This window comes from Gekko japonicus, unplaced genomic scaffold (assembly GCF_001447785.1).
Source record: "Gekko japonicus isolate JY-2015 unplaced genomic scaffold, Gekko_japonicus_V1.1 scaffold429, whole genome shotgun sequence".
Taxonomy (NCBI): Eukaryota; Metazoa; Chordata; class Lepidosauria; order Squamata; family Gekkonidae; genus Gekko; species Gekko japonicus.
Window position 1 is genome coordinate 533,560 of NW_015161964.1, and position 11,384 is coordinate 544,943.

General features: G+C 38.6%; 1 protein-coding gene across 1 annotated transcript in view; it reads right to left on the reverse strand.

The window, feature by feature from the left end:
- Window positions 1-11,384, reverse strand: part of LOC107126110 (neurobeachin-like) — a 600,691-nt gene that overhangs the window by 473,464 nt on the left and 115,843 nt on the right. The window contains 3 exon segments of the mRNA XM_015429619.1: window positions 3,356-3,509; window positions 5,754-5,971; window positions 11,343-11,384. The exon segment at window positions 11,343-11,384 is cut by the window's right edge and continues 177 nt beyond it. Of these exon segments, the coding sequence (XP_015285105.1) occupies window positions 3,356-3,509; window positions 5,754-5,971; window positions 11,343-11,384 (414 nt within the window).

Below are 11,384 nucleotides of genomic sequence, written 5' to 3' on the forward strand. Positions count from 1 at the left end.
TCAGCAGGATTCTGAGTAGACCAGTTTAGGATTGCATGCAGTTCCACTTGCACAAGAATCTTGCATAACACCTAATGCTGTCCTCTCTATATATTATATTGCCCCAAAATAAGTCACACAAACAGAAATACAGCTGGGGAATACAGTAAGTTTGACTTAGTACAAGCAGCTGCCAGAGTCCTTTTATTGTATTACTGCTTGTGCAAGATCTCTAGTTGAAGCTGAATTTCTGTGCTGGATACAACCCAATAAATTGAATTGAAGCATATTTACATTATCCTCTTATCTCTGAAAGATATTTATAGACATTAGGATGGATCCTAAAGATGTTCTGCTAACAGTATGCAGGATTTCATTTCACACTATATCCCCCTGACTGCATGAGTTCCCCCCAGACCCCTGCTTTTTTCAGGGGTAATTGCAGGCTGCTGGGGCAGACAAAGGTGAGTAAATATCCACATCCCTCAATAGAGCATCTTCAGGATACAGCTCTGGATGGAATACCAAAAATACAGCCTTATCTAGTGTATAAAACTTGACAAATCTAGAGATGTGGAAGCCCAAAGGAAAAGGCCTTCGGGCTCGCTCCATTTTTCCAATAAAAAAGGAAATTTTGTAGAGCTCTGGAAAAGAATTCCTATGAAATATTTTCTCTCTTGGAAGGAGTGAATTATATTTTACTCAAAATGTACAGTGTGAAAGTTTTTATGTAAGATAACCTACAATACATCTTCAAAGGTTTAAATATGACTAAATTTGTATACGACTAGTGGAATGATAGGATAGGATACAGACCATTAAACAAATTTAAAGCCTCTTCCAGCCTAAGGAGATTTCCTACAACTTAAGCTGAAGAAAGGACCTTAGGTAGGATACTGCCCAGTATGCTACAATGTGTATAGTGAAAATACACTATTGAAGAGTTCAGTGTTTTCCGTGTTGTATACTACCTATCCAAGTATGCTGCTACTCCTGTTTTGACTATACAAAAGATTGCTTCTGTTAAAATAATATACTTTTTCTCTCTCTTTTTTTCCCTGTATTCAACTTTTTCCTATGTTCATCTCCCCCCCCCACCCCCCCCCGCCTCTGATATGGGAAAAACTAAGATACATATGCAAGGTAGCATACGATGCAGCTCTTTCTCTCTCAAGTAATGGGCACGTTCATTATTATGTAGTGTGCCAAACAGTACAATTTTATATGCTAATCTACGAAGTATGCATCTTTATACTATTGAAGTAGTAACGCACATTTAAATTTAATAAGAAAGAACATACTGCATATATTTCTTCCCTCTCCCCAAGCTGGTGTTCCCCCCCCCCCCCCATCCACCTTTTTTTTTTCAGTATGGCTTCAAAATTTCTGGAAATTTTCAATATCTAGATGAGTTAAAATTTTCTCTTGTACTTGAAAAAAAAAAAGTCCATAAAGACTATATTTCAATTGCTGCTTAAAACAGTCTTTGTAATGAGGTTGTGAATCATTTTCCTACAAGCATTATCCTGTTGAAAGAAAAAGCTGCCACAGCAAGAGCATTCACAGATCAGCTGCAGTACTGTGAAGTGTGCTTTGTCAGTAATTTGGATGACCCAGATGGTTATCTAACAACATTTATTACTAGAACAGCAGCCAGTGTACACTAGAACATCTCTACATTTGCAATTAAATTTCAACAGCTTGGAGCCAAAGAACCATGAAGCTACTTTTACATGCTCATAAGTCAGACTGAATTTTCTTAAACAGTAGTCCACTGCCCCACACTTTATGCAAACTGCTTTTAAAGCTCAATGGGTCTTCTAAAAACAGTCTGAAATTACACGGACAGTGATATGCTGCTCAAACAATAAAAAGTCAGCAAGCCCACTGGATAAGACTCAAGTTGTTCTAGACCCCAATTACTATTTTCTAAAGAAAATCCAATCATGTTCTTTCACATCCTACTAGGGTAACTCCTTCACATTCATTTTCAAAATCTATCACCAGGACAGTACAATTGTGTTATATTTCATCCCTAAGTTTCCCATACACCAAGATATACATTCTACTTTATAATTGTATTTTTTTAAGTATGTAAGAGCTAGACTGTACATTACGGTGGCCACAGGTCCAACCCATAGCTGCTGATGCCATTTTAGAGGAAATTTAGCTGTTTAAACATTGTTGCAAGGGCCTCCATTGTTTCAGAACTTGAAAAGGCACATGTTTGGCACTTGAAAAGGCACATGGTTTGCCTGGTGCTGCCACCGGTGGTCACTATAACGTGTAGTTTGGCTCCAAGATCTCCTGTATTGAGTCTGCTATAGTTCTGGGCACATCAAGTCATGAGGAAACCAGATGTACATTTCTAGATACTCAAGCCTGTGGACTGGATCCAAACTAAGTTTACAATTTCTACTATTTCCCCCTTCCTGCTGCAGATTCCCCTGATGTCATTCTTCTAGGTCTCCTATCCCCCAGAAGCAGAATTTAATGGAAAACAGTTGTATTTAGTAGGAAGGGGAGGCAAGAAGGTTCCATTCTGTCTTTGAAAAATATAGTCTGGATAAAATCCATTAGTTTTATGTTTTTACTGCAAAATATATGCCACACAAAGTTAAGCCATTCCCAAGGACTATATATACTGGCCTGATAAACAAGTGAATATTTTCAGTAACCATACTTTAGCTGACAAGGCAATTTAATAGTTAAGAGAATTGTTCTTCCCTCTAGTTGACCAGAAAAGACTCCAAGTTTTTCTGGTAATAACCTGGCCAGTCTTTTTATTAATAGATTAATAGGAACTGACCAAAAGTGCATCTTTTATGGTAATGCAAAAGTGAATCTAAAAAACTGCAACGATCTTTTCTTTGTAATAGAATTTCTCTCAATTACCCTTCTAGTTCTTATTACTGCTATATATACAGTAAAATGTAATCTTCCTTAAGGAAGAAAAGAAAGGAATTGAGAGACTTCCTTTATGATGCCACTCCAATCACTGAAATGCTTCTAGAAGTAATGCCATTGTGGATATCCTGCCTTTAGACTTTAAAAAAATTAAATACATAATTTAGAATTAAAATCCTAAAAATTCTAGTTCTGTCATAGGAAACTAGAAATTATCATTCTGTAATTAATATTGTACTAATTATATTCAGCTTAAAACAACTGTTCTGCCAAATAACTTAATAATAAATCACCTTTTGAATACAATGTGTCCCACACAAATTATTTAACAGAAACCAAATATTTCAAATGTTTCAGGAAAAAACCTGCCTTTTTCTTGTAAAAAACATACACTTATAAAAGTAAGCTGTGACATTATTCTTTACATGCAATTTTTAACTTGCCCACTAGATGGAAATATTGTACTTACAGTTGGGGATGTTGCTGCAGATAACAATGGTAGAATTCCTCCACAAGCAATGATAATATTGTCTACCATTTGGGAAATTAGGTGGATAGTATTATGTACAAAAATAATATTTTCATTGCTATTGACAAAGTCCATTACAGACTTTGTGGAATGGCTATAAAAATAAATTCAGAAAAAATGTGTTAGAAAAGCACAGAAATCAAGTTACTCAGATTTATAAAGAGAAAGAAATGAAATCAAAAAGTACTGTAAATTTAAGGCAGCCTTACAAATTAATAGGAGCCAAGCTACTAACCCACTAAATGCCCCCTCCTTTCTCCAATCCAGAAGAGAAGCTCATTGACATACTTGAGCTGAAAAGCCTTTGCTCTACCCATCGGTTGTACTCACCAGATCAAGAGATATAAGTTATCTTTTAGTTAGTTACCTAGCAAGTGCATTTGTGGAGGCCTGGTTGAGAACCTATCAAGAGTTTGAAATACAGACATGACAATACAGATGTTCTGCACAGAGATGATTCTCAGTGGAGCAAGATCCAGATATGTCAGAGGGATGCTGGCTGCTTCTGCTCTCCCTCTGATGTCCCCTTAAATGACAGCTGGAAGCAGAAGTGGATTCAGGGGTGCCTAGTTGCTACTTGCTCTTCATTCTTTCTAACCAAGATAGGAATTCACCCTTCACATTGCTGCATAAGAGCGGCCAGTGATTTATACTACCTATTAATACATGTTACTAGTATGAAGTAAAAAGGTAAACGTTTCCCTTGCTCGAAAGCTAGTCGAATCCGACTCTAAGGGGCAGTGCTCATCTCCATTTCCAAGCCGAAGAGTCAGCGCTGTCTGAAGATGTTTCTGTGGTCATGTGGCCAGCATGACTAAATGCCGAGGCACACAGAATGCTGTTACCTTCCACCAAAGCGGTACCTATTTATCTATTTGCAATTTCTTGCTTTCAAACTGCTAGGTAGGCAGGAGCTGGGGCCAGAGATAAGAGCTCACTCCGTCATGCGGCACCCGGTTCTCGGACTGCTGAACTATACCTTCCAGTCTGCAGCTCAGCGTCTTAACCTCTGAGCCACCGTGGCCCATACTAGTATAAAGAGGAACATGTAATTTGGTGCTGACTAAACAGCTGCAAATATTTCTGAAAATCTAACACTTTTCATAAACAGCCAACAATGAAACAGCTAAATGAGCTATTTTTTTTAGAACCTAGGTATTTCTTTTCATATGAGTGATTTAAAGTCACAGTCCATGAACAATATAAAGTATCAGGTGAATAGGCTCTAACTTCATAGCAATTAAACCAATGTAATAAGCACATGGATTAAAGGATTATTTGACTTAATTGAAGTAGAATGTTAGCTGATGGTTCTAATTGGCAAAGAGAATCACAGAATATTAAATGTTAAGATGTATTCACATGATCAACTGCATCAAATATACAGCTCATCTTTTCTTATATTACCAGGGATTTACTAAAGCTGGAATGTTACTTTCCCAATGCGAGGAAGAACACAGCTACTTCAAATCAGCAGAAAGCTTTAGAGGGACTCTACTGTACGCCATGGTTTTGCCACTTCTAACATACTATTTTAAGTGCTTTTCAATAGTATGATCTATCCCACATTTACAGTCTCTAATAAAGTATCAATAGTTTTCATGGTTCTTTTGAGAACTAGAGCATGTAGGATCACAATCACAAATATGTTTTTTGAATGAAAAGATGAAGTAGCTTCCATTTGGTATAGAAATGATAAACGAAAAGATCCCCGGATCCACAAAAGCATAACAAATATGTAGTAAGATTTAGAAGGACTTCAATAAGTTCATGAGAAGTTGATTAACAACTGCCATACTTGGCATCCAATAGTCATGATTATATCCATCATCTGAACAGCATTAGAAGAGGCATGAATGAAACAAACCATTAAAAGATATCTCTGTGATCTTAGGGATATTTGCCACAAGAATGTTCTTCAGTCACCAGTAACATATCAATCATGATGCACTCCCTTACTTTTCTGAGTAGTGGGAAGTTCCAGGGATAGTGCCTAACTGGCTTGACACCAAAATCCACTTTGAGAACCCCTATAACCTGTAACTTGTTCTTAAACTATGGCTCAGCATTAAAGTCAAATCACTGCCTAAGAGTCCTATAAAAGAATACAGACCAACATTGACAGTACAATAAGCATAGCTGCCTGGCATAATTAACACAGGCTGGATCCTATGAATCCATTCTGCAAACAGTGGAGCCTGCCTCCCATCCAGCAGAATGCACTTCTTTTCCCAGAAAAAGGTGCCTCCGTTAGCAAAATGGATTCAGAGGACTCAGTTTAATTGTATTTTTGCAAGAGAAATAAAATAAGTCAGTAAAAGAATTTGTTGCTTCATACCTTCTCCAAACATGCACATCAGTTTCTAAAGCAAACAGCAGATCAGTTAGTAGCCTCTGGTGCATTGGGGACCATTTAAACTCTGGAATACGAAACATTGTTGTTCGAGGACCTGGACTGAACTGTCGTCTTTGCTCTTCCGTCATCGGCATTCCTCGAAATCCCAAGTCAACACGTAAATCTCTATCCTGTTGTGTAATCGCACGACCTTGCACAGCCTAAATAAGTAGTGAATTATATTTGCATATGGATAAAAATGTTGAGTAAAACATCTGGCATACAACACAGTCTAAGAGAAACAGGAAGACATATACAGTTTGACACATGTGCCCCCCTCCCGTTATTTCTTTTTCATTTAAATAAAGTTACCAAAGTGATATGAATGAACAACCTAACTCCTACTTTTTTAAAAAAAAGAGAAAACGTTGTCCATATTTTGGTAGATTGTTCAGATTTGTGTATTTAAATACCACTAGGCAAAGAATACAATCAAACTGCTCGATCTCAGCAATTAAAATAATATTTTATAGGTACTAAATTTGAAATCCAGTGTCAAAATGCTAATTCTGCTATTAATACATTCCCTGTAACTTTCCTCATCTTTCAGAATGATGGAATATTATACCATCTGGCAGGAGCTAAAGGAGAACATAAAGCCTGTGAGCTTGTTCACAAAGCTATCTGCAGGCTAACTATATGCTTTGCGAACCTGCTTTTCAAAGATGTAGCATTTAATGGTCAGTCTAATGATTCTGAATAAGATAATTAAAAACATGTTCTGCCTGGACAGGAATCTCTTCAGAACTTAATGTTTCACTCCATAGTCTTATCCTGAACATCAAGTTTTTGTCAGGCTTTAAACTTTTAAAAATATGTTATTATTTCTCCTTTTAATTAGGTCAAGTTGAACACATGAAGCTGCCTTCTACTGAGTCAGAACATTGATCTACCAAGGGATATACTGGTTTCTCACTAGCAGCAGCTCTCCAAGTTCTCCAGTGTAGATCTTTCACATCACCTCCTACCTGACCCTTTCAACTGAAAATGCAAGGCATCAAACATGAGAAACTGTATACATGCAGAGCAGATTCTCTTCACAACCCCACCCCAGGGAGCAACTTTTAACTTTTATGTGAAGTTGGTTCTAATTTATTTTTAATGCAAAGTACTTGATATGTGGATTTATATTTTTAAAATGAAAATATTGCTTTGATGTTGTTGTTGTTTTAAACAAACAAATATACATCAGACAAAAAGTAAACTTCATGTTTGGGTTAACCAGGCTTTGAAAGATGGCATAAAGAGCACTTTGCTTGCTCATAACTAATCTGAATACCCATTAGCACAGTAATTTGAATACCCATTAGTACAGGTATCACAAATGAGGAACCCACAAATTATTTATTATTATTTGTATTTATAGCCCGCCCATATCGCGAGCAGGCTCAGGGTGGGTAACATCACAAAACATACAATAAATACAATTGAAATTAAACAATTTGAACAATTTGAAATAATAAACATTAAAACACAGTCACACTTCTAACAAATCAGCTGGCTGTGGGGGTTCCCTAGCATATTATTTGGGTTGATAGGTGGGTGGGTGACAGAGAGGCCATATAGAGATGTCTGCTGCCTCAACCGAAGGCCTGGTGGAACAGCTCCATCTTACAGGCCCTGCAGAATTGAAGAAGATCCCGCAGGGCCCTAATCTCGACTGGGAGCATGTTCCACCAGGCAGGGGCCAGGGCAGAAAAAGCCCTGGCCCTGGTCGAGGCAAGACGGACATCCGTTGGGCAGGGGACAACCAGGAGATGTTGCGTAACACTCTTCAGGGTGTATATGAGAAGAGGCAGTCCCTCAAATATGTGGGTCTCAGGCCGTATAAGACTTTAAAGGTGATTACCAGCACCCTGAAGCTGAAGCGAATCCAGAAGTCAACTGGCAGCCAATGCAGTTGACGGAGCACCTGCCGGATGTGAGCCCACATAGGCATCGATGTCAGCAGGCGCACCACCGTATTTTGCCCCAGCTGTAATTTCCAGGTCAGCCTACACTGAGTAAGCCTACATAGAGCGAGTTGCAGTAATCAAGACTTGCTGGGTGGGGATCTCATTTCTCCCCTCTATTTCCTTTTTCCCTCCTCTTGGCAGATTCATACCCTTACCTTTCCCTGCCTCCTTCTCTTTTCTACCCCACTTTTCTCAATAATGGGGATACAAAGCTGCTTACAACATTGTTCTCGGCTCCATTTTATCTTCACAACAACCTTGTGAGGTAAGTTAGGCTGACAATGTGTGACTGGCCCAATCTCACCCACTGAGATTCCACAGTAGAATAGGGATTTGAAGCTGGGTCTCCCAGATCCCAGTCTGAAATTCTAACTACTACACTGGTTTTCATGGGGAGGTTGCTGTTGAACAGCAGCAGAAAGTAGTCAGTCTTTTGTGAATCACACAAGTTGCATGGTATCAAATAGCCTGGTGGCTGCTACCAGGTCTGGCCACAATGAGGCCTCCCTCAAAGGCCAAAACAGCCTGGAAAGGACTCTGACCCTTCCCCTGTGTTTTAGTGACAGAAAGCAAGGTTTGAACACCCACTGAAGGCATCTGTTGCTTAAAGCTGCAGGCACCCATTATATTTTGCGGGGCAGTTTAACTCCCAGGTATTTTTTTTTTTAATTCAGATTTTTCTGCAAACCTGGGACTTTTCTCAGGTTTGTACAAAGACGTATCTTGTCTGTCCATGGCCCTAATCTCCAGATTTAAATACCCACAGATGGGGCCATGTTGAGGATTATATATATTGATGATAGTTCTGAACCATACTACATAACAGTATTACAGTTCATGGAGTCAGTTTGATATAATGGTTAAGTGCGTGGACCCTAATCTGGGAGAATCAGGTTTGATTTCCCACTCCTCCACTTGCACCTGCTGGATGACCTTGGGCAAGCCATAGTTCTGGCACAGCTGTTCTTGAAAAAGAGCAGTTTCTGTCAGAGCTCTCTCAGCCCCACCTACCTCACAGGGTGTCTGTTGTGGGGAGGGGAAGGGAAAGGAGTTTGTAAATCGCTTTGAGACTCCTCTAGGTAGTGAAGGGTGGGGTATAAATCCAATCTCTTCTTCTTCTAATTTTTAAGATTTCTCTGGCCATTCATAACATCCTTCACTATAGATTTATTTGCTCTCAAGATAATAATTCAATTTCTTTCAACAAAGGAGAAAGGAGTAATATCTAGATAAATAAGGATAAACACTAATTAATTAGCAGAGAAACTAAAAAGTGGCAGACTTGATAGAAGTGAATAAATACTGCATTGGCAGAGAGATGGGTGCAGTGTTATCTGTCAGAGGTCTAAATGAAAAAAAAGTAAGAAAAATCCATTTGCTTAAATATTTTAAGCAGATAGAAAGAGACTTTTAATTAGTCCAAGTCCAGCAGAGTAAAGTTTTAAAACTGGATTAACTACCCTGAGCAGGGACTTGCTTTTGTATTGCAAGGATAGTTATAATTTATTTTATAGTAATGCAATATTTTGAGGTACAAAGCAGACCTAAATAATTGCATGAAATTATACTCTTAGTGCAACTGAGTTCCTTCTGAATCATCACATATTTTATTGAACAGCAAGGTGACTATTAAGGATCCAGTCTTGCTACTATGCGGAATACTTCGAAGAGCTACCACACAAATTCCTGACAACTACCCTTCCTGTAAGTGGAAGCAGTTAGTATACCAAAAAAGGACACACTTTCAAGAAGATCAAAAGCAAGAACAAAGATAAATGGTAACTCTCCCCCCCCCTTTCACCAGGGGAAGGCACAAGAACTCAAAGATATAACAAGAAAGAGCTTACTATTTATTCACCATGTTGAAAAAATTGTCAGGAACTAGGGGCAAAAGCTTAGCATATATCCACACATAAGATGAACTCCACACTGGTGGAATGAGCTCCCAGAAGAGATCAGGGCCCTGAGGAATCTTTTGCAGTTCCGCAGGGCCTGCAAGACAGAGCTCTTCCACCAGGCATTTATCAACAATTGTAATTATAGAACCCTGGTCCTTGGCTTTGACACTGACAGCCTGTGCCACCGCTTATATCACTGAAAAGAATATTTAGTAAGATCTTTGCTGGCACTCATACAGTACGCCATCGCTAAGTATTTAATTAGCCTATGCCCATGTGGGGATGGGAGTGTGGAGACATTAAGCCATGTAATTTTCGACTGTAAAATCTATAAACAGTTTCAGGAGGCATTGGTAGTACCAGTAATTTCTAGTTTCCCAGGGAAAGATCAAAAAAGTCTCCTCAAGAAAATGCTCACTGATAGAAACAGAGATGTCACCTTCAAAATTGCTAAGTATGGTTGGCTGGCAATTAAGCGGAGGAAAATATGGATAAGCCATGCTAGTTGATATTTTAGAGATGGTTTTTCTAAGTAATTTAAGTTATATCAATATTTTAGGTTACTAGTGGTTTATTTATGTATTTTACAAATATTATATTCCTGTACAGGAAACAGAAATGTTTTAAGTTTGGGGCTTTACTTCTTTCACTGGGTACTGGTCAATGACTGTAATTAGTCACTGCAAGCACCTAATAATATTGAATTGTTTTAACTGAACTGTTTTTAGATGACTTTATATGGACTTTGACTGTTATTTGTGTATTATTTTATGTAAGCCGCCCTAAGCCTGCCTCAGTGGGGAGGGCGGGGTATAAATTAAACAAACAAACAAACAAATAGTATTACTGAGCAACAGGCTGGATTTCAGGGCCTTTTCACACATTATGCGGAGGCAAACCCAAATTTGCTATCAATCCTGCTGTCCCTGCTCATTCTGTTCCTCATTCTTGGCCTTGCAACCCACCTACAGGACAGTCATGATCCAAAGGCTCAGAACCACTATATTACCACAGTCCTGTCAGGCAGCGGTTCCCTGCCATTTTGAGTATGAAGATCCCTTTTTAACACCAAAAAATTTCACGGACTCCCAGAAGACTGTAGTTGTATTATTAGTATCCGCTGATTGAGAAAATAAATTATGATAAAAAGATCAAAATGACAATACTTAGTAGATGTAGGGATTCATGAACCCCTTTGTAATAGCTTTGCAGCCATGAAGGGGTTCCCAGCCCTCCAGCTGTAACCACTGTAACCACTGCTGTAAGACTATTTGTAACCACTATAACCACTGCTGTAAGACTATTGCTGGCAGGAGGGGGAGTTTCGAGACAGCAGCTTGCCTAAGGCCATCGAGTGTTTATGGCACAGACAAGATTTGAACCAGAGATTCCCAATACAAAGCTCAGTTTCTTAGCAACAACTTAAACAATTGGGAAACATTGGCATATAAGTATAGTCAGGGAAGCATTTTTATTTATACTTTTATATGCCATTCTTCTAAAATAAATGCAGTTGGAAAATAGGGAAGAATAAACAGCACTTGGTGTGAGTAGAGATATAATACAGAGACAGGACACTGGGAATCACCAATATGAAGGTGGGTGATTCGAGTTCTCCCACTTTCAGGTGGTATACAGTATACAGTAACATTGGTACAATTGCAATATACAAAACTTACTTGGGTTGTAGCAGTGGTTTGAATTTTTCTGATTTCTTTCCC